The sequence below is a fragment of the Dromiciops gliroides genome, chromosome 3 (genome assembly GCF_019393635.1).
Source record: "Dromiciops gliroides isolate mDroGli1 chromosome 3, mDroGli1.pri, whole genome shotgun sequence".
NCBI classification, from domain to species: domain Eukaryota; kingdom Metazoa; phylum Chordata; class Mammalia; order Microbiotheria; family Microbiotheriidae; genus Dromiciops; species Dromiciops gliroides.
Genome location: NC_057863.1, coordinates 428,017,551 through 428,041,236, shown reverse-complemented (window position 1 = coordinate 428,041,236; position 23,686 = coordinate 428,017,551). Strand labels below are relative to the sequence as shown.

The 23,686-nt window shown below is 35.9% G+C and overlaps 1 protein-coding gene across 2 annotated transcripts in view; it reads left to right on the top strand.

The window, feature by feature from the left end:
* Positions 1–23,099, top strand: part of NUP35 (nucleoporin 35) — a 46,088-nt gene extending 22,989 nt beyond the window's left edge. The window contains exons 1-6 of one of the 2 annotated variants that reach the window (XM_043998595.1): positions 10,518–10,956; positions 12,477–12,618; positions 15,405–15,474; positions 16,765–16,893; positions 18,193–18,357; positions 19,448–23,099. In XM_043998595.1, coding sequence (XP_043854530.1) covers positions 10,809–10,956; positions 12,477–12,618; positions 15,405–15,474; positions 16,765–16,893; positions 18,193–18,357; positions 19,448–19,525 — 732 coding nt within the window. In that variant the 5' untranslated portion in view covers positions 10,518–10,808 and the 3' untranslated portion in view covers positions 19,526–23,099. Of the gene's footprint in view, positions 1–10,517; positions 10,957–12,476; positions 12,619–15,404; positions 15,475–16,764; positions 16,894–18,192; positions 18,358–19,447 lie in introns of those variants that run through there. The other variant, XM_043998594.1, reaches the window with a different exon arrangement.
* The last annotated feature ends 587 nt before the right edge of the window (positions 23,100–23,686 follow it).

The following is a 23,686-nucleotide window of genomic DNA, read 5'->3' as shown; positions in this document are numbered from 1 at the left end:
GTGTGTTATATAAGCAGGCAATTGAAAGAGGTTTGGAGGAGCTAAGGAACTCAGATCTTAAGAAGTAGATGTGATTGCTGATAGATTCAGGGGAATAAGATTGTCTACCTCCCCCAAATTAGCTCAAATAAATGAAAATCTCAATTTATTAATTTTAATTAGAAGGTGTGGAAAGTAGAAATATTCACTGCTATCTTATGCAGGCCGTTTTGTCACAGTAATGATTCTATAGTATGACTGAAATTGAAAATGAATGTTAATCTTATTTCAGCTACAGTAGAGTTTATTACTGCTGAGAAGTGATATTTTCTGGATAAGGAAGCCTTTGGTTTAACTTGGAGATTTAACCCTGTAGCACAGATAGCTAGAAGGTTTACTGAGGGATAAGAAGTGGTTATTTGCCTTCTAGCCTATAGAACTCTTCTGTCTCTTCTCAGGCACTTTTCTTAGATGTCAGTTTGTTTACTTTTTTCCTTTTTTTTTTTTTTTTTTGGATGGGGCAATGGGGTTTAAGTGACTTGCCCAAGGTCACACAGCTAGTAAGTGTCAAGTGTCTGAGGCCGCATTTGAACTCAGGTACTCCTGAATCCAGGGCTGGTGTTCTATCCACTGCACCACCTAGCTGCCCCCAGTTTGTTTTCTTTTAATCCCTGCTATTCTTGCTGTAGTATCTGCTGCTTCTAACTTTCAGTACTGCTTTAGTAGCCAACCTGAATTCTTATCACTGTTGTTCCCCACCCCCCCATCTGCCTTAAAAAAAAAAAAGTTTTATTAGTGTTTTTTTTAAGTATACTTATTACCCCTAATAGAACCCTTCCTGTAAAAAAGTACAACTGAGCATAACAAAATACAGAAATGACACATTGACCACATCTGACATCCTATGCCTCATCATCTGTAGTCTTCCACCCCCTCATGGAGAGGAGACATATGCTTCATCGGCTGTGTTCTGGAGTCAAGATTATGTCTGAAAAAAAAATCTAGAGGTTTTAATGAACTGCAAACTTAATGTAATTTAGCAGTATAGTAGGGCAGTCAAAAAAAAAAGATAATACAATTTTCTTGTCCTGCTTTAAGAGGAACATGGCTTCTAGAAAAGAAAAAAAAAAGCCATGATAGATCCTATGTACCGTGCCCTAGTCAGACCACATCTAGAGTATTTGTGTTCAGTTCTTGGCACCATAGTTTAAGCAGGTTATTCATAAGTTGGAGTGATGAAGGACCTTAAATCCCTGTCATTTGAAGATTGGTTAAAGGGACTGGCATATTTTTCTTGGGGAGTAAGACTGAGAGGACATGATAGCTGTCTCCAAGTATTTTAAGGTCTGCCATGTAGAAGGGGTAGTTTAGACTTAATTCTGTTCTGCCTCCGAAGGCAGAACCAGGAACAACGGGTGGAAGATCCTGAGAGATAAATTCAAGCTTGGTTTAAGGAAAAATTCCCAACAATTAGAACTGGCCCAGAGTGTTACGAGCTGAAATGACTTTTGGTTTCCCCATCATTAGACATCTTCTAGCAGAGGCTGAATGGCCACTTGTTTGGTATGTTTTGGTGTGTGTTCTTTTTATGTATATCTTGGACTAGTTATATTGTTTGTGATATTGCCTGGTCTAATCTGTTTGATTGATCTCTTTATTCTTTAACCAGTACCTGGTGGTTTTGATGACTATTGCTTTATAATATCATCTGACATCTGGAAGTGCTGTTCCCCCTTCATCCTTCTTCGTCATTTCCCTTGATATTCTAGATCTTTTGTTTTTCCAAATGAATTTTGTTATTATTTTATCAAGCTCTGTAAAGTATCCCATTGGTAATTTGATTGGTAGAGCAGTAAAAGTGTAGGTTAGGGGGCAGCTAGGTGGTGCAGTGGATAAAGCACCGACCCTGGATTCAGGAGGACCTGAGTTCAAATCCGGCCTCAGACACTTAACACTTACTAGCTGTGTGACCCTGGGCAAGTCACTTAACCCCAATTGCCTCACTTAAAAAAAAAAGGAAGATGTAAATTAAAAGTGTAGGTTAATTTTTGGTAGTATTGCCATTTTTTATTATATTGGCATGACTTAGCAATGAGCACTGAATATTCCTAAGATGTTTATCTCTTGAAGTTCTTTATCTCTTTAAGGAGTGCTCTATACATTTAATCCAAACAGGTTTTTGTGTGCTTTGGGAGGTCAGTCCCCAGATATCTTATGCATTTTGTAGTTATTTCCAAAGGAATTAACATTTCTATTATTGCTTATTGTTTTTTGTTGTTATTATTTAGAAACACTGTTGATTTTTGATGATTTGTTTTGTAGCCTACTACTTTGCTGAAGCAATTGCCTCAGTTTCTTTGCTGATTCCCTAGTATTTTCCAAGAGCACTCTCCTATCATTAGCAAACAGGGATAATGTTAGCTTCTCCTTACCTGCCTTTATTCCTTTCTCATCTTATTGCTAGTATTTCCAAAACTATGTAGAATAATAGTGGGGGAAGTAGGCATCCTACTTCACTCTGGGAAAAGACTACACACACACACACACACACACACACACACACACACACACACACTCTTTTTGGGTGGGGCAGTGAGGGTTAAGTGACTTGCTCAGGGTTACACAGCTAGAGAGTGTCAAGTGTCTGAGGCTGGCTTTGAATACAGGTCCTCCAGAATCCAGGACTGGTGCTTTATCCACTGTGCCCAGGAAAAGACTTTAAGTGGAGTTATAGTATATTACACAAAGGAAGGAGCATTGATTTGAAGTTAGATCTGAGGTTGATTTTTGGCTCTGACACTTAGTTTCTGCTTTACCTTTGACAAATCATTTCACCTCATAGAGCCACAATTTTTTCATTTTTGTAAAATTGGGATAATACATATTACCACTATCTATGTTCCAAAGCTTTTGTGAAGAAAGCTCTTTGAAAGCTTAGTGCAAACACAGAATAATAGGATAGTAAACTTAGAGCTGAAAGGTACCTCAGAGGTAATCTAGTTTAATTCCCTCATGAGGAAACTGAAACTCCAAGAGGTCAAATGATCATTCCAAGTTCACACATGTAGTAAATGGTAGAGAACCAAGTTCCTCTGATTTTATCTACATCCTGTGCTTTTTCCACAGTTTCATTACAAATTCAATATGCTTTGTGGTTTGGGAACTAAGCCTGGAACTACCTTTGTTTCTAGGGCAAAATGGTAAGTGAATGCTGCTATTGTGGGAACACATTGTCACCCTTCTGTTAGTTTTGGTAGAGGTCACTGAACTCATGGCAAGAAAGTAATGTAGGGGTTGGGGAAAACCGTTTACTTTTTAGGGAACAAATGGAGCAAGCTCTTGGCTTCACTCACTTTTGTTCTATAAAAAGAAAACTTAGGTTAGGGGGTACTTGTAGTAGTTGATTACTTATAAAAGATGTATCTCATAGGCTTTTGTTGTTTCTAACTTAAGGTCTAGAAGTTAGCTGATTTCTTTTTTTCTTTTTTTTTTTTTAAAGTGAGGCAATTGGGGTTAAGTGACTTGCCCAGGGTCACACAGCTAGTTAAGTGTTAAGTGTCTGAGGTCGGATTTGAACTCAGGTCCTCCTGACTCCAGGGCTGGTGCTCTATCCACTGCGCCACCTAGCTGCCCCCCAGTTAGCAGATTTCTTAAGGCAGCTTAATCCATTTTGATCACTTCATTTTTCCCTGATCTGTTATTATGGAGAGGGTGTTGACTTCTAATTATGTGGTTTAATAAATTGATTAATTAGACTAGCCAGCTTTTAAACTTTTCTCTTTTAATATTCCATCTCTCAGCTTTGGTATATTTTCTTTGTTTACTTCATGCCTGGAAGGCTTTCCGTCTTCATCTCTGCCTATTGGCTTCGTTTAAGTTCTATCTAAATTCCATCTTGTATAGGAAGCCTTTCCCAACCCCTCAATTCTAGTGCCTTTCATTCTTTAATGATTTCCTATTTAGTTTATATATAGTTTTCTTCTTGTCTTGCCTGTTAGATTGTGAACTTCCTGAGGGCAGGAACTGTTTTTCCCCCTTTTTGTGTCTCCAGCACATAGCATAATTCCTGGCACATAGCAGGGGCTTAATAAATGCTTATTGTTTGCCTGACTTTCAGGTCAGTAGTCCTAATTTTGAAATAACTTGATCTTCTGTTTCAAATGAATTTTTAAAAATAGCTCATTTTCATGAATTGGTCCTTTGACTTCTGCTTTAGTTTGATCTTGTGAAGGGTGTTTAAGTTCTAATTTATCAAGAGAGACACATTACTGTCCAATTTAATGTGGTTTGTAAATAGGTATGCCTAATTTTCAGCTTTTATAAAGCGTAGCATGTATGTACCAGAAAGTCTGATTGAAAGGATGTAGAATCAGTGAAGCAATTAGACATTTTTTTAAAAAGGCAATTATGTTAAAGTTATGTAAATGGTTTTAGATTATGTATAAGTAATTATATTTTTCAGAGCAGTTGACAGGGCAATATTAAGCCTGTTCATTTGAACTTTGATTTTGATTTATTTTTAAAAGTCTTAATGGCCCTCTAACTTTGAGCCTTTGACTCCTTAAGGGTCTTTACAAAATATAGTAAAGCTAAATATTACTTTTTTAGTATTAATAAAATGCTTGGATATTTTGATTGACTTTAGACTTAAAAATAAATACCGTTCCTGTTTTCTATAAAGGCACGACTTTTGTAGGAACTTTTGTTTATGTCTATTTTTCTTTCTTTAAATTTTTTCATACTCAGTATCATCGTGATATTGTTTTAAACGACTGTCACTAAATCAAAGACCATGATTTTAGATCAGAGAATCACAGAATTTGAGTCTGAAGACTTCAACAGCTATTTTGCTCCAACCCTTGACTAAAAAAAATTCTCATTGTAATCTATCCAATGAGTTGTCATCTAAGCTTGGGTGAAGATCTCCTTTGAGGAGAAACACACTATTTCAAGGCACTTTTCTTTTTTTGGGTAGCTCTAGGGTTTGTTTTTTTTTTTTTTTGTCCTGACAACAAGCTTAAATTTACTTTTTTTTCAACTTATAACCTATTGTTCCTAGTTTTACCCTCTTAGGCTCAGCAAAAAAGGCTCATTCTTGTTTTCACATGGCAGCCTTTCAAATACTTGAAAGCCACTATCGTCTCCCGTCTTCTTTGGGGTCAACAATCAACAAGCATTTATCATGTACCAGTTCTCTGCCAGGCACTGACTGGGCTAGGTGCTGGGAATATAAATATATAGAATGAAACAGTTTCTGTTCCCAAGGGGTTAACCGGGGATACAAGTTCATGTATAAAGAGAATAAATAGAAAGCTACCAAGGTAGTTGGAGAGGGAAGTCACTACTAGCAGCTGTGGGATTAATAAAGGCTTCATATAGAAAGTGGTTCTTGAGGTGCATTTGAAGGAAGAGAGGGATTCTGTGAAGTAGAAGTGAAGAAATATGGTGCATTCCTGGCATGGGAGGAAGCTAGCATGGGAGTTAGAAATGGGAAACAGAGAAAAAACCAGATCAGAGGACATTGGTATGGGTGGGCAGAGTAGGGGAAGGTGGTGTTAAAAAGGTTGGGGCCAGGGTTTTCAAAATTAAACAGAGAAATTTACATTTCATTCTTTTTTTTTTTTAAGTGAGACAATTGGGGTTAAGTGACTTGCCCAGGGTCACACAGCTAGTAAGTGTCAAGTGTTTGAGGCCAGATTTGAACTCAGGTACTCCTGACTCCAGGGCCGGTGCTCCATCCACTGCACCACCTAGCTGCCCCTACATTTCATTCTAAGGGTTATAGGGAATCACTGGGGTTTATTGGGTAGAGGAATAACATGATTAGATCTGTACTTAAGGAAAATTAAACTATTTGTAAGTGTGTAATTTAAATTTCTAAATGTGGGTTCTAATCTGTCCCCCCAGTTTTTGGGGGAAACTGACTAAAATCACTGATAAACGAGTTTAGGTTTTTTTGTTTTTTTTTTTTTTTGTAAGGCAGTGGGGGTTAAGTGACTTGCCCAGGGTCACACAGCTAGTAAGTGTCAACTTTCTGAGGCCGGATTTGAACTCAGGTACTCCTGAATTCAGGGCTGGTGCTCTATCCACTGCGCCACCTAGCTGCCCCCGAGTTTAGGTTTTTTAAGGGTTTATTGAAAAATAGGAAAAGAAAGAGAAAGATTGAGAACAGATTTCCTATAACCTGGCAATCCTAGCCTTCCTAATCTCCCACTTCTCAAGTTCCCTGCCAAAAGAGCAAACCAACTGGCCAGCATCTCCTTCCTGCCTCATGTTCCCCTCCCAGAAATGGGAGGTTCTTCAAGCTGATTGGCTAGTGTCATTCAAATTCAAAGTTCAAAGTTTTTTCAGCTTCTGAGAACCATGCTTTCTTAAGTACTCTTAAGTACCAGCCAGATGTGCTTTAACTGGAAGTCAGCCAGTATTCCATTCAGGAGTCAGTTGCCTTATCCAATCCAATTAGTTTAAATTAATCTCCAAGTGGGCCCCTGGGTATCTGCTAAATCTCATCTGTCACATTCCATTATCTTGACACATAAGTTAGGGCCGAGTGGGGAGAGACTTGAAGCAGGGAAGCTATTGTAATAATTTAGGTGTGAGGTGATGAGGACCTGAACTAAAGTGATAGCTGTTTGAGGAGAGAGAAGGCATTAGATGTATTAAAGAGGTATTATAAAGGTAGAAATGCCAAAATTGGCAATGATTAGATATGTGAGGTGAGGGAGATTGAGAATGAGGAGTTGATGATAATGCCATAGTTTTAAACTTGAGAGATTAGAAGAATGGTTGTACCTTTGATGGAAATAATGGAAGGTAGAAAAGTGGGGCAGCTAGGTGGCACAGTGGCTAAAGCACTGGCCCTGGATTCAGGAGGACCTGAGTTCAAATCCGTCCTTACACGCTTGACACTTACTAGCTGTGTGACCCTGGGAAAGTCACTTAACCCTCGTTGCCCTGAAAGGGGGAAAAAGATATTATAGAAAAGTATGGCATTTGATGGGGAAAGATCATGTGTTTAGTTTTGAGCATGTTGAATTTAGTGTGTCTCCAGGACATTCATTTTGAAATATTTAGTTGGTGATGAAGGACTGAAGCTCAGGGGAGAAAGACTGAGGCTGGATCTTGGAATTATCAGAAAAGAGGTGATAACTAAACCCATTTGACCTCCATTCATCTGGAGGAGATAGGATGGTGATAGGAGTAATCTAGAGTTGGGATTTCACAAGGATTGAGGGTTAATAGGACAAGGGATTCATGAGTAGAGAATAGTGGAGAGGTAAATCACTTCATGAAGAAGTTGAGGTTGGGAGGGAAGGAAGGTAAATATTCATTTGGAGCAAAGAGTATGAGGACTACATCTTTAGGATCAGTGTGTTTTGGGGGTAGGAGAGAAAGTTTAACTTGTACTGGAAAGGAAGATCTGGACTGTGGTGTCATTAGGGAAAAAGGCAGGTCCAAAATAAGAGGTAGAGATAGAAATAGATGAGAGGAAGAGGACTAAAACAAAGGAAATTTGTTAATTTTGGAGCAGCAGTTTCAGAGATCACTGTGCCAAGGGGTGGGTAATATGAACAGGACATAAGGGGAGAAAGATTGAGGTGGATGTGGAGGAAAGAGCAGGCAGCAGGTGTTGAAGGGATGTTTACTCTTCCACAATCTGGGATTCAGTGTGACAGGAATAAGAGAAGGTAGGAAGGAGTTTGCTAACTTTGCCTCCATTAATGACCATTCTTTGAGTCTGGCCATTTGGCTAGTTTCACATCTCTCTATAAAAAAGAGCACGAGACGGTTTATTACCAACTTTGCTAACACCAAGATAAACGATATCTATAACATCCCCCTGAATCTGCCACTTTAGCAACTTTTTTTTAAAAAGGAAATAAAGGTGGTTACTATTGTTGATATTACTACTGAAATTTTTTTCCAGTAATTTTACTTTCCAGTAACTCCTATTTCCATTGTCTGGGCACCAAACAGAACTGCCCTTTGTAACAAAGTAGTACAGTTAAGCAAAACAAATCAAAACATTGTCTATGTTTGAAAATGTATGTCTCATTCTATACCTATCAAATATCCTTTTCTAAATGAAGCCATACTAGCTTTTTATAGATCACTGCTTCTTTTACTAAATGTTCACTGGTCCATCTCTTTAATAATCAGTTTTGGAATTTTGTGAGGAAGTGAAGTTAATTTCACTGGTCTGTAATTTGCAGATGGTATTTGATGGGTATGGGAACTCTCTCCCTCTCTAGTTCTTAACTTATCTTAACTTTAAGCTACTCCGCCATGGTGACATTGCTAATGTCAGATTAGAATTTGAACCCTGCTATTCCTGACTCCAGGTCCACTACATCATGATATTTCTCTTTTAAATTAAGAATTGTAGTTAATAATATCCAGCATCCAGAGCACTTTCACAAAATCAGTTGGTTTGAATAACACTTTCCAAAAGTATTATTATCCATACTTATTTTGGAACGATTTATTTTATGACTATTGAAATCATTTGTGGCAATGCAGGTGGGAATTGTTTTGATATGTTTATAACGTTAGCACTCACAGCAATCTTTTGTATTCTGGTATGCTTGTATATTCATTAATGATTTGTGTAGAAAGTCTTGGAGTGGTTATATTACAGGAAAAGCATCTGACTTGTAAGGGAATTCATTTATTCAACAAACATTAATTGCATATTATATGCTAGGTACTGGGGGAGAGAGAGATAAGGTATGGTCCCTGTTGTATAGGCACTTAAAATTAAATTTGGGTGGTAATAGATAATAATAGCTAGCATTTATATAATAACTTAAAGTTTACAAAGTGCTTTGCAAATATTAGTTCATTTGATTCAGTGCTTAACACTTGAATATAGTAATTGACACTGCATGTAGTACTTGCTTAATAAATGTTCATTGATTGATTGATTGATTGATCCTTACAACAATCTTGGGAGGCATAGGTACTATTATTATTTCTATTTTACAGATGATAAAATGCAGGCAAATGGAGGTTAAGTTACTTGCCCAGGGTCACACATTAAATGTCTGAAGAAGGATTTGCTTATGCATAGATACAATAAAAATTAGTGCCTAAGAGGAAAGAGTATTATGAGATCAATATGAAAGATCTTCCATCAAGGGTTATCTGGGAAGACTTCACTGAGTGATAGCCTTGAGGGAGAGGTAAGATGTCAGTTGTAGAGGAGGCCATTTTTATATATAGGGGAATGGGAGATTCTGGTTAATGAGACATTATAGTTAATGGAACATTTAATCACCTGAACATTTGGCATCAGCTTAGATGAATGTTTGGTCTTGTTAGGGACTGTTGTTGCAAGAAGAGCTGGAATAGCTTCACACTCCAGTCATATTTTTTGTAATGGATTAGAGGTATGTCTTCAGTATTCACTTAAGTTTTCCGATACAGCTGTTGATTTATTAGGCTAGTAGGATCATAGATTTAGATCTGGGACATATCTTAGAGGTGTACTAATCCAATTTCCTTATTTTAAAGAAGAGGAAACCAAGGCTCAGATAAGTTAAATAATTTGTCCAATATCACACAGGTAATAAGTGGCAGATCTAGTATTCCGACTCCAGATTTAACTTTCTTTGCACTATATCTTGATTGAGGATTTGGAATAGGTCTGTTTGGATCTCAGTTTTGCGTTTTAATCATAGCTTGACTTTAGTTATTAGTCCATTGAAGCTGTTTTTTGGGGACTTAGAGGTTTCCACAGAAGAAGCATAAGAGGAATTGGTCACTTGGTATGTTTTAACACATACAAAAGGTAAGACTTTCAGCTTTAATTTGAAGTACTTTGTGGCAGGAGGAGAGGGACAAACACAACAGGTCTAAGGAGGGACCACAGCGTAGTCCAATTTCCAGAAGAGTTCATCTCCATTTGGAATTCATCTAGCGCAATGACATCTGGGCCCTGGTTAAAATAATCTTTGGGCCCTAGTTAGAGGAGGAAGTGTAACAATTATTCTTCTAAGAGATGTTCTTTGGACTTGGCACCTAGGTTCTTATCAGTCATAGTTTGGTATGAGTAATCTTGGGTTCTTTCCCATATAACAGGGCATCATCAGGGTTTTTATACAGAAGGCCCAAGGTCTCTAATAGGCAGGGCTTTCTGCCTCTTTGATAGTCTGGGAGGTTAAAGGGATGTGGGAAATTCGAGGTACAGGAGACTAGAAAAGGAAGAGGGTGCAGTCAGGAGGAAGGAATTTATTTAGAGCAGAGATAGCTTTTTGCAAAAAAGGCTAGTCTCATGCATAAAACCAGAGGTTTTTAGGGACTACCTCATTGTCACTGTATGTGCTTTTTTTTTTTTTTTTTTTGGTGGGGCAATGAGGGTTAAGTGACTTGCCCAGGGTCACACAGCTAGTAAGTGTCAAGTGTCTGAGGCTGGATTTGAACTCAGGTTCTCCTGAATCCAGGGCCAGTGCTTTATCCACTGCGCCACCTAGCTGCCCTACTGTATGTGCTTTTTTCTTTAATTTTTAAGAATATCTCAAACTCCAAACACTTAGAAACTGAATCTTAACTGCTATATTTCCTGACTTTATTAACTTTGTTAGTAGTACTATCAGTCTTTTAATTACCCATGTTTTCAACAATGGAATCATCTGTGTCTTTTCCTTCATAATTGTTCTGCACACCCAATTCTAGTGAAGTTCTAGTCATTCCTCCTCCTTGGTGGGGCTCGCATTTGTCCCCCTTGTTATTCAGTGCCATGGTACCTTCCTGATTCTGATCCTGATGACTTCTCTCCTAGGCTATTTCTGTTGTCTTCTAACAAAACTTTCCATGTCCTTTCTCCTTCCATGAGTCTATGCTGTGTATCTCAGACAGAAGCAACACTTCCTAATGTACAGGTCTTGATCACAGAATCTTCAAGTTGGAAAGAATCTGAGACGCCATCTAGTCCAACCTGTAGCTGCATAAGACTCTACAACATACCCAACAAAAGGGGTATGTTTGCTTTTATAACTGAAGTCTGTGGGTTTTAGAGGGAGGGAACTCACTACTACCCAAAAATGGTACATTTCACATTTGGAAAGCTCTAATTGTCAGGAAATTTTCCCTTATTTTAAGCCTAATTTCAATCCTTTGCAGCTGCCACCTGTTGTTTCCATTCTAATCCAGCTTCCATGTGTGAGCTCCTCAAATCCTTAACATCCATCATCATCCTTGCCTCCCCCAAGTTTTCTTCATGCCACTCCCCCCCACCCCCCAAGGGAATAGTGATCAGGTCACATTGTCTATTGAATATAGTCCCTATTCCTTGGCCTGACAGTCAAAGTCCTGTGCTGATTCCAGCCAGCCTCTCTATCCTTATTTCTTACCGCTTCCCCTCTCTCATATTCTTTTGGTTGAATTGAAGTTTTCACAATCCTTGTGAAATTCCTTTTACAATCCTGTGCTTTTGTTTAAGCGATTGTTTCCTTTTACTGAATGCTCAAAGACAAACTTAAATGCCATCTCCTTCCTGGAATCTTCCCTCATGCTAAAGAAGCAGTGCTAGATTTGAAGTCAGGGTCTGGATTCAAATTCTAGCTCTGCTACTTACTACATGTATGACCTTGGGCAAGTCACTTAAGCTTTCTGGACCTCTTTCCTCTTCTATAATGTGAGAGACTAGGACTAGGTGACCTCTGAAGTCTTTTCTATCTCTAAATTCTTTGATCCTACCTAGAAATCATCTACTTCATTGTATTCTTCTTATGTAACTCTACTTCATTTGTATTCTTCATATGCATTTATCATATTTTGTTTGTATATTTTATCCTTTCAGTATTATAACCTTGTTTAGAGCAGGTATTATGTCTTACTTATCTTTGTATCTCTCCTGGTGACTTGAAAGGAGTAAGCTCTTAATAAATAAATGCTTGTTGAACATTGTGCATAGCATTGCATCAGAATGCAACAAATTTGTTTTAAATCTAATAGCAAGCCCTCCCCCCCCCCATTGGGAACCAGGTGGACTTTTCAGTTTTCAAGGAAAGAAAAACAAAAGGATAAGAACTATAGGATTAATTCATGGCTCCTATCCATTGTTTTCCCCTTCTCTTTGAGTGTGTGCAGGGAGCAGAACCTTGACCCTGAACTAGAATAGGTACAATGATGGCAGAGCAGCTTTGGGATCCTCAGACAAGGTGTCACTATTACTTAGATCTAGTTATACTCTCTAATACTTCTGACTTCTTTTAAAGATAGAGTGTTAGTGAAAATGAAGATGATTAGGAGAGGCTTCATGGAGAACGTAATTCATATTTAGCAAAAAGGAAGGTAATATGAAAACTCTTATAAACTCTTTGTTCTCTCTAAGTTTCAAGTTTTTAACGATTTCACCTATATTTGTTGTCTTTGGTCACAGTTCTGTCTTTTAATAAATTTGGAATAATGTTATGTGCTATTTTGCATTTAAAACATAGCTAGATTTCCAATAAAATGAATTGATCGCATTGGAATTTAACTTCTTTTAACAATAGGTCCAGGTGTGTTCAGTCCAGCAAATATTGGTCAGCCACGAAAGACTACTCTGTCTCCTGCTCAGTTGGATCCCTTTTATACTCAGGGAGATTCCTTGACTTCAGAAGATCACCTTGATGACACTTGGGTAACTGTATTTGGGTAAGTGATTTTCATCATTTGGCTCTCTGTCATAAGCTTTTTTATTTTTGGGCAAAGAACTGAACTGCTTCCTTATTTCGTTGTCTTAAAAGTATTCCACAATGAATATACTTTATTAGTGAAGTATGTAATCTTATTTTAGAGTGGGAAAATAGGTATCCCCCTATCATTTATTATAAATTAGAACTGGAATTATCTACCTATTGTTTGGTTTCTTACCCTGTCTTACTATTCCTTTGTCTATGATTGAATCTTTTTTTTTTTTTTAATGAGGCATTTGGGGTTAAGTGACTTGCCCAGGGTCACACAGCTAGTAAGTGTGTGTTAAGTGTCTGAGGCCAGATTTGAACTCAGGTACTCCTGACTTCAGGGCCGGTGCTCTATCCACTGCGCCACCTAGCTGCCCCTTATGATTGAATCTTAATTCCAAAGAGCCATTATGCTTACTTTCCAGTAACTTCTTCCCATATCTTCCAGTTCATACATAATTTTGAAGCAACAAAAATGGAATAAAAATTATGACAATCATGTAAATATTTATACACTGTAACACCTAACTGGCACATTTATCTAGTCATGTTGTATCAGTCAAGATGGAGTAGTTTGACAATAAGATTGGTTGTTTTTTGAAAACACTTTCCAGGGTGGGCAGCTAGGTGGCGCAGTGGATAAAGCACCAGCCCTGGATTCAGGAGGACCTGAGTTCAAATTTGGCCTCACGCACTTTACCACTTATTAGCTGTGTGACTCTGGGCAAGTCACTTAACCCCATTGCCACACAAAACAAAAAAACCCCACTTGCCATACCAATATTAAAGCTGGGTAGATATTAGAAAGAATAACATAACATAAAATCAGAATAATTTAATTCTCTTGGTTTTCTTTTTCAGAAAGACAAAGCATTTTCCTCATTCAAGTCTATTTGTAATAATTGAGGCTAGGTTCTTTGTATTTGAATCTTTATATTCATTTAATCATGAAATGTCTATACAGTGATACATGAATATCAACTTCTGAACAAAAATATTCTATTCTTTGGTAGCTGCAATGTCAGTAACATGGTTATGTCACTATGAATTGGGTAGATTGCTTGAAGCATTTCTTGGAAAAATTTTTCTATCTTTAGCTTCCCCATTTTTGATTTGTTATTTTTTTGCCTCGTTTAATATTATAGGAATACCTTACTTGTTCATCTTGGAATAAAGTGTTCTACATAATGAAAATTTCTAGATAACTTGGCACTTTCTAGATAATATGGCACTTTTGAGTGCCATAACATTTTTGTTAACTATTTTTATGAAATTATTTCTCAGCTATTTTATGGTTTTTTTTGGTCAATAAATTATACTTAACATTATTTAGCTTTTTCTCAGTAACATGGGGTATTTCACCTCTGCTACTTAATAGCTGTGCAATCTTAGGCAAATCTTTAATGTCTCTGGATCCCATTTGTTTTTTTCTTAGTGAGGCAATTGGAGTTAAGTGCCCAGGGTCACATAGCTAGTAGGTATTAAGTGTCTAAGGCTGGATTTGAACTCAGGTACTCCTGACTCCAGGGCTGGTGCACTATCCACTGCGCCACCTAGCTGCCCCTGAATCCCATTTGTAAAATAGCACCTCAGTTGTAAAAATCAAAGTCTTGGACTACAATGATAATTAAAAGTATCTTTCAGCTTGTAGTCCTATAATTCTGTTATCCTACAATTAGTGTGACCATATCATACTGTTTCACACTTAGCACATAGTGCATGCTTAATATATGTTATGAATATTCTCCTTTCTCTCACTCCCTTGCCAGTTACTTTTATTATTCTGTAGACTGGACCTAATAATGATAAGGTCTGTTAGAATTGTGTCTAAAATAAGAATAAATAGACTTAGATTGAGTACCTGAGTGATTCTCTACTATTAGCAAAATGCATATATTTTAATTCATGGATTTCTTTATATTTTGGTTAATGGGAGACCTTTTTTGTTAACTTAATGATTTTCACTTATTCACTTAGTATATAATTGAGATAATTCACAATCATTTATCTAGCTAAGTCAGCTATGACTTTGCCACAGTGATACTGTGAAAATCTTAGATCAAATCCTTCTGACAAATACATTGGTTTATAGCACTACAATTTATGCAACATATTCTAAGGAGTTGGCAAATTTGAGTGCCATAGTTAAATTTTTCCTTGTAAAGTTCCCATTGTGACTTGAATGAATTTGGAATCACTTAAAATAGAGGTAGGAAAAAAAGACTGGAGTGTTTGTTAGAAATTGAAATGCTAGAATTGATTGATGGCAGCTGGAGGGGTCCTTTTATAAGGGGTGGAGGTATTCTTTCTTTTCCTTTTCTTTTGGCGGGGCCATGAGGGTTAAGTGACTTGCCTAGGGTCACACAGCTAATAAGTGTCAAGTGTCTGACGTCAGATTTGAACTCAGGTCCTCCTGAATCCAGGGCTGGTGCTTTATCCACTGTGCCACCTAGCTGCCCCCTGGAGGTATTCTTCTTAAGATTGTTCTTCAGATCTTTGTGTTGCTGTCCCTTCTTGCCAAATGTGAACTTATTTAGATCGATTCTTTTAGCAATCAGAACTCTTTAATTTTTTTTCAATTATTTGTCACACAAAAAATTTAGTGAACTCCTTGAGAGTAGAGACTTTTATTTTTGTCTTTCTATCACAAGGTGCCTGTCCAGTACCTAGCACATAGTAACAACTTAATAAATGCTTACTGATTAACGGTATTTGCACTGTTAATGTTGAGTTGAATGTAGTTTCTGTTCCTTTTAGGTTTCCTCAAGCATCTGCTTCCTATATACTCCTGCAGTTTGCACAGTATGGAAACATATTAAAACATGTGGTAAGTTTTATTAATAAAAGATTTCTAAGTAGGGAAATAATTTAAAAGATAGGCAGAGTAAAGATGTATTGTGGATAGGAGAAATTGGAAGGGTTGTATTTTCATTCATATTTCCCCATTTCTTTGGGTTTTTAAAGATTTTTTATTTGATTTAAGGTTTTCCTTAAAGTTCTGAAAGGTTTGACAGAAAGCAAAGTATAGTGGATCTGAATTTGAATTCTAATGCCTCCGTTATTTGCTGTGTGACTTTGGGCATATTACTTGAATTTTCTGTGCCTTAGATTCCCAATCTATAAAATGGGGATGATAATACTTGCTATATGTACTTCTCAAGGTTGTTATGAGGGAATTGGCTTTCTGTAAACCTTAGAGCACCATGTAAATCTGAGTTTTTATTATTATTGAGAGGCATTGTGGCACAGTGGATTAAACAGCTCTCCATGGAGTGAGGAAGACCCAGATTCAAGGCCTGCCTCTGATATATTCAAGTTGTGTGATCCTGGGCAAGTCATTTACTTTTTCAGTGCCCCAGGTAGAGCAGCTACAGATCCGCATTGGTTGAAGGAGTATCCTCATCAGGAATTCCACAGTTAATCATCGATAATTGTTGCAGATTTATTGACAGGTGGACAGGGGATTCATAGGAGAATTAGGCATAGATCTGGCCTATCCTGTACTTCCTAACAGGAACTCTTAAATGTATAAAGCCAGTTGAGTCTTTTTTTTGGTTGTTGTTTCACAGGATTTGTAGATGATGATCCATCAACCAAGCTTATGGAGTTATGGATTAGTCTATAAGCATAATCTTAGATTTAAATAGCATCACTTAAAATGTTATTTTACCTTTCAGGGAGAATGTTACTCATATAAATGGAATTTAGGAAAAGGCATTTTTTTGTGTAGTATTATTTCAAATAGAGTTATTGTTTTTAGTTTAGCAGTACAGCACTAGTAATTGTAATAGGAACATTTTTCTTATCCATAATTCTTTTAAAAAAAGATTTGGTATTTGTTGGGACAACATAGTATACTGGGAACTGCACTGGACAGAGTCAACAAAAAGCTGTCATCATGGGCAAACCATTTAACTTTTTAAAGTCTCCATTTCCCTACTTACAAAATAGAGATAATATTTATATTGCCTATTACATAGCTTTGAGAGGGATGTATTTTATAAACCATAAAGTGATTTTGATTTGTTGTTGTTATTGAGGAATTTTACTTATATACTATTTTATCTATGCTTTATTTTGACTCATCTCATGTTTTCTGTAACTGAAATCTATATAGATGTCTAATACAGGGAATTGGATGCATATTCGTTATCAATCCAAACTTCAGGCCCGGAAAGCCTTAAGCAAAGATGGAAGGATTTTTGGAGAGTCCATCATGATTGGAGTAAAGCCTTGTATAGATAAAGTAAGTATAGATAAAGTAAGTAGGTGTATAACCTAGTCTATAGGAAAACTACTGAACTGAGAGTCAATATGCTTTTGATCTCCATGATTGCTTTTACCCCTAACTAGTATTGTTATCTTTTGGCAGGTCATTTATGCCCTTGTTGTATCTCTATCACTATAAAGTGGATTATGGTGAAGTTAAATTAAGTTAACATCATAATATTAGGACTGTTAGCATGTTGGGAAATGAGGTATTCTACATTGAGATGGAACTTAGCTCTTTAACTTAAAAAAAAATTTAACCACTTTTGATGGAAATATTTCTAACTGTATTACACATTTGCCTAGAGTTGTACTGTGCCATACTATAACTATACTGTATTTAGGACTATTTGTTTCTACATTGTTTCCATAGTTTCATTTCTTTAACTTGTTCTCACTGCATCTTAAGCTACCTATTATCTTATTAGAAAACCTCACATACATGGAGAAAAGTATGTATATGTAGTCCACATCTTTCCTAATGCTCAAAGTTTGTGGATTTTTTGACAGTTTGCATTTCAGATGCTTCTGTTGCTTATTTTTTTAGTCTATAACTGTTACAGGTTTGTTGAGGTTGTTTGAAATACTGTTTTAATTGAAGGAAGGGCATTATTCAAACTTCATTTGGCTAGCAAAAGCCATGACCTTGTTAGATTGAATTCATATTATGATTCATAGAGCTAAGAAGAAACCTTAGCGATCATCAAGTCTAATCAGTTAGTTTTACATACGTGAGATTGTTATTGGACCAGATGGCCTCTAAAGTTCCTTCCACCTCATTGTCTATGATGCCAAGGAGAGGGAACCTCTTTATTTTTTTGCAGTTGGAGAAATGGAAACCTATTAAGAGTGGTCATTTTTACCGTGATTGATTAGTTAATTAGTGGCAGAACCTTACTGGAAACTAGGCCTCCTGATTCCCAGCCTATTTACCATATGACCGTAGTTATTTCAATGTGGAAGTTGTTCAGAAGGTTAATTTGAACCAAGTAAGATGTTCTAGACATCTTCGTGATTTCATTTTTTAACAAAACACTGAAATTTTATATTGATATATTAGCTTTGTTTCTACCAAAGAAGGGATAAAATGAAAAGAGCAATAGATTAGAAATCAGGGGGATTAGTTATAACCCCAGTTTTGCTACTTATTGCCTCAATGATTTTAGGGTCCCAGTTTCTAAGTTGTAAAATGAAAGAGTTGGATTAAATGACTCCTTGAAGTCCCTTTGAGTTTTATGATATAAGTCAAGTTTTGCATTTTTTTTTTCCCCTCTAGAGTGTCATGGAAAGCTTTGATAGAAATGCCATATCTTCTCCAGCATCAGCCTTCACACCACCAATCAAAACCTTAGGCACACCTGTACAGCCTTCAAGTACTCCTAGGATTTCTACCATGAGACCTCTTGCTACAGCTTATAAAGCTTCTACTAGTGACTATCAGGTATTTTGTGAGTTGGATAAAAAGACATTTTTTATCTCTATATACATGCAGCATTTTTTTTCTTAGCTGATGTTTATAAGAGATAATTCTTATTTTGAAATCATTGAAGTGAAAACTTTTTGAAAATTCTAGCTGTATTTTTCTTTATGTTTTTAAAAATGATAAAACTAGTGGTTTTTGCATGCCTTTCTCCTTTCCATTGAGATGATTTAGCCAACTGGATGTTCTTGAATATCATTTTTTGAAAATGAGATTTACGAGCAGCTAGGTGGCGAAGTGGATAAAAGCACCTGCCCTGGATTCAGGAGCACCTGAGTTCAATTCCTGCCTCAGACAATTGACACTCATAGCTGTGTGACCCTGGGCAAGTCACTTAACCCTCATTGCCCCGCCCCCCTGAAAATAAAAAGAAAATGAAATTTAGATTCATGAAAAGGCCCTCTTTCTTTCCTTCCTTGCCCTCTATATTTTTGTCTCCTTCCATAGGGAATTAGATGTTATTTTAGTTTGTGGAGCCCCATTTCTGTTATCATAGTAGAGAATAAAAGATCAGCAGCAAAGACAATAAAATGGTAGTGATTGTTGGCTTGTCCTTTAACCTTTTTTAAAATCTGGGAGATTTTTTCATTCTGAATATATTTCATTGTTTCAATGTACTAACTTTTACTTGTTCCACTTTTGATGGAAATATTTCTAACTGTATTACACATTTGCCTAGAGTTGTACTGTGCCATACTATAACTATACTGTATTTAGGACTATTTGTTTCTACATTGTTTCCATAGTTTCATTTCTTTTACTTGTTCCATAGTAAATAGATATAAAACCATTGAAATTGTTTTACTGCTCCAGATTTTAGTTCTTCTAAAATATGATGGCCCAGTATCAAGTTCTATAAAGTTAGGGGAGGACATTTCATTTGTATTCCCTATGGTGCCTTGCCAAATAATAGGGTTTCAGTAAGTACTTGTTGAATGAGTAAACGAGTCACGTAATATCTTTCTTTTAATTATTTACTATGTAATTGTTTTGAAGAAATTGTTTACTAAAATACTGGGTCTTTCTCTTTCTTTTTCTCTATGTCTTTTAGGTTGTTTCTGACAGACAAACTCCAAGAAAAGATGAAAGTCTTGTATCTAAAGCAATGGAATATATGTTTGGTTGGTAGTATTATAGAAAAGAATCCTCTTGAAGGTGTTACACTAAACCTGAATGGAGTTAGGGATGCTCTGCCAGTTTCCTTTTGGTTAGTTGTATAACCACTTAGGGCAGGATTTGGACTCTACACCAGACCTTTTAATGCCTTTTTTTTCCTTTAGGAATACAGCATATTTGTAGCTTGCACTTTAAATGATGGATGTCACATGGTTTTAAGAAACTTCAAACATTTGTAAATAGAAAGTTACAATGCTTGATGTGATAGGTGCATGCTTAATCACAAAAAAGGCATTGTTTACTGTAAGTTATATAACTAAGTTTGTGGTGAGGCTTTTTAATTGTTTTCTCTGAAGGCAGTAGACTTCATGAAGGAGGAAAACGATGTACTTCTGCCAGGACACGTGGATTATAATTGAACAGTTTGAATTATGGCCTCTTAATTTGGATACTATTTAATACTTTATCATTGCCTGCATATGCCCTGTCATGAATCATCATTCAATGTGTTTCAGATAAGAAACAACCCTTTTTTAACCTTGTATTCATGTTTCCTAATAATAAACTTTACAAATTGTGTAGGTTGGATCTTTTTCTCTATGTACTGACTGCACACAAGTAGTGTTAGGTAATAAATCATAGACTTAGAAGAGAACTACACAACTAGTCCACCTTTGGCCCCTCATTTTATAGATGAGGAAGTGGAGGTCCAAAGTGTTTGTGATTTGATTAGGATCGCCTAGGTTAAGTAAGTGGCTGAGCCAGGCTTTGACAAGGTCTTCTGATTCTCTTTGGTAGCCTGCCTTCCTTAATGCTTTTTAAAAGGCACAATTGTTCTTTAAGGAGGAGACAGCATATCATAGTGGGAAGAGCTCTCGATTTTTGTTCTCAAAGGGTTTGTGTTCAAATCAAAAGAATATGCGTGGGTTCAGTGTGTTTATCCAAAATCAGGATTTCTTGTATAGAATATTTACCTATGATCTTTAATGAGAAGCTGTTTCTATGCATAATTTTATGGTAATTCATTAATACACTGTTTCAACTGACTGAAATTATTGCTTTTATTGCATCTTTTGTGAACTTCTGGTTTTTGGTTTTTGTTTTTGTTTTTACTTCAGCATAAAGGGAAGAAGGAAAAAGAGATAACAAAACTTATGTGAAATCTCACCAGAATTGGGTTGTGCAAAATCCTTCTCACTTGTTTCTGAAACTTATTATAGTTCCTGGAGAATCTTTGGAGTTGAGATAAAAAAAATAGACAGTATGAATACATGTCTTTCTGAGTCTAAAGCTAGCAGCCTACTTACAGTGCTGTGTCATTATAAGAAAAGTTAATCTTACTAAGTATTATTTATTGAAGTTCTGACTAGTTTCAGTGTTCACATAAAGCTGTGTCTCAGTTATCTAGAGCAGTGCAGATCAATACAGAGAACAATTTAGTACCAAGAAATGCCCAGTTTTATAGTTCCTTGACCAGCTGATTCTGGATTCTCTAGAACTGTCTAGGTGTTTGATAAGTATAGGCAAACTGAGAAGGTAGATTGTTGAGAAGAGATTGTTATAGGAAATATAAGAGATGTGAATCAATTTGTTTTTCTTTTGCGTTATTTAAATGCTAATTTCATCTGATGAAAATGTTATATTAGACCACATAAATATATACTATAGTAATTCTATCTCATATATTCCTAAGGAATGCAAAAAATTACTAGTATTTTAAAAATTAACAGAATAAGAAATTTAATTATTGTAGTTGAGATCTTTGTAGCCTGTAAGTTATTACCTGGTGTTCTTACATCATGATTACTTAATTTGACAAAGAATCAGGAAGTTCTGTATGTTTGCTCTCTTAATGTTTCCCCATCACAATCTCTACATAATGATTTTACCTTTTTATAGTTTATCTACACTTGTCAAAGCACAAAGTTAATTCTAGATAATCGGCATCAGCTAGTCAAGGAACTAAAACTGGGTAACTCCTGGTGCTGAATTGCTCTCCTACATGATGAAAATAAAAATCATAAAATGAAATTGACTTTTTTTTAACAAACAAGTTGTGGTTGGTTCTTAGCTGATATGAGTTATTCTAAATTGTGAAGGCTTTTCAGAGCAAGTATAAAATTAATAAGCTAGAGGGAAGGATAAAAATATAGTATGTCAATAAACAATGCCAACCTAGCTTATTTAGATAAGTTATTATTGCTGAAATATGAGAAATAGTTGGAAGAAAGGATAACAGTTTTATACAGAGGTGTAATCAATTAATCATTTTCTGAAAGGACCAAAAAAATTCAAACTTTAAGTTGGCTAGAAAACACTTGATCTTATTAACATGGCAGCCTAGGCCAGTATCAGATTATAATTTTAAACTCCTTTTTAAGATTTTATGAAAGGTAGTAGCAGAATATGAAAAATATTGTCCCATAAAATAATGGAAAGAGGTGGAGGGAAGAACAAACATGAAGTCTCAATTTGAGCCCCAACTAAGTGTAGTCATCCCAGGTATGGCTAAGGATAAAGATGGAAGGAGGATAACAAGACAGATGTAAAATGGAAAAAAAAAATCTGTCAAGTACAGGGTGAATAGGCACTAGAAACAAAGATGGGAGGGGGAACAGAAATAGATCAAGTTCACACAAAGGGGGTTAGTGCTAGAGGTGATATTTTTGGAACACTTGAGAGATTCTCTCCATGTACCTTATTCTCTTTAGATGGGGTAGGAAGTGGTATCTTCTCTTTCTGTGAATTTGTTGGTAAATTCAACTGAATAAAATTTAATTTTCCTTAACTGATATAGGATAACATACACACAATGATCCATTTGGTTGTGGGAAGAAAATATAACTTCTATTTAAATTTTTTTCCACAACAATAAGTTGTTAAAATTTACCAGTTATTACTAATTTACACTGGTACCCATATGTGGTTAAGTGAGGTATCTTGAGGGAAGAAGTTGAAGTTCTACAACATAAAGGGATGGATAGTGCCACCCTCAGTCGTTTGCTTACTTTGGTGTATTGCAATAATTGCAGTTTATGTATGTACAGTTAAGTAAATTTCCTGATTGCATTATCTAGTTTTAACCAACCCTCAGAAAATGGACTAGTGGCTTAAAAATAATCCTGAAAAGAAACTGCAGATGGAAAATAATTATGCAAGCACAAATAACTGAAAATGAGCAGAACTGATACTTGTATTTCTAACATGAGCTCTTTGTTAACCATGTCATGAGGCAAAAATGATCTATTTTGAAATGATAAGATCAGATAAAATTTGAAATTATATTTAAAATATGGACTTATACTCATTATCATGAATTATGACTCACCCTAAGTATATATTATACCTCGAAATGTTGGCTAATGACAGTGTAAAGTCATCATGATTTAGTGAAACATTTAAAAAATAAGCTCTTTTTTGCCAAAATGATATAAATGTGCCACCTCGAAAAACTTTACTATCCAATTTGTTTTATTTTTTCCTAATTACATGTAAAGATAGTTTTCAACATTCGTTTTTGTAGGATTTTGAGTTCCAAATTTTTCTCCTCTTTCCCTTCCCTCTCCAAGCCACCAAGCAATCTGATATAGGTTATATAGTACAATCATGTTAAACATATTTCCACTGTAGTTATGTTGTGAGAGAAGAATCAGAACAAAAGGGGAAAATCACTAGAAAGAAGAAACAGAAAAACCAAAAACAGTGAAAGTATCTACTATACAATTTAAATACTTGGAAATAGAATTTTCTGACTTCTAGATGAAATACCAGTCAGTTTTGAATCAATTTGTTAAAAATATGTATAAAAATGTAGCTCTTTCCTGTTAGTTTGCAAGTACAACTCATTGACATCATGGAAGATTGCAGTTTGGGATTGAAAAAAGCATCTTTTCAAGGGGGCACATCCAATGATACATTTCTTCCATTTTGATCTAGGAATCTTTGTAAAGGATGAAGTTATGACAGCCATTAAAATCAGAAAATGAAATAAACACCTTAGAATCAGACCTTTCAATTAGTGTCACAAAAGGTTAAATTGCTCTCTTCAAAAATAATGAAGCATTTTTAATAGCTTTTCTCACTAAAATAACATTAATTGAAATAATATATTTCAAAAGGATTCAGTAGAGGTGAAATGAACAATATTTGATTTTTATTAATAGTAGTACAACAC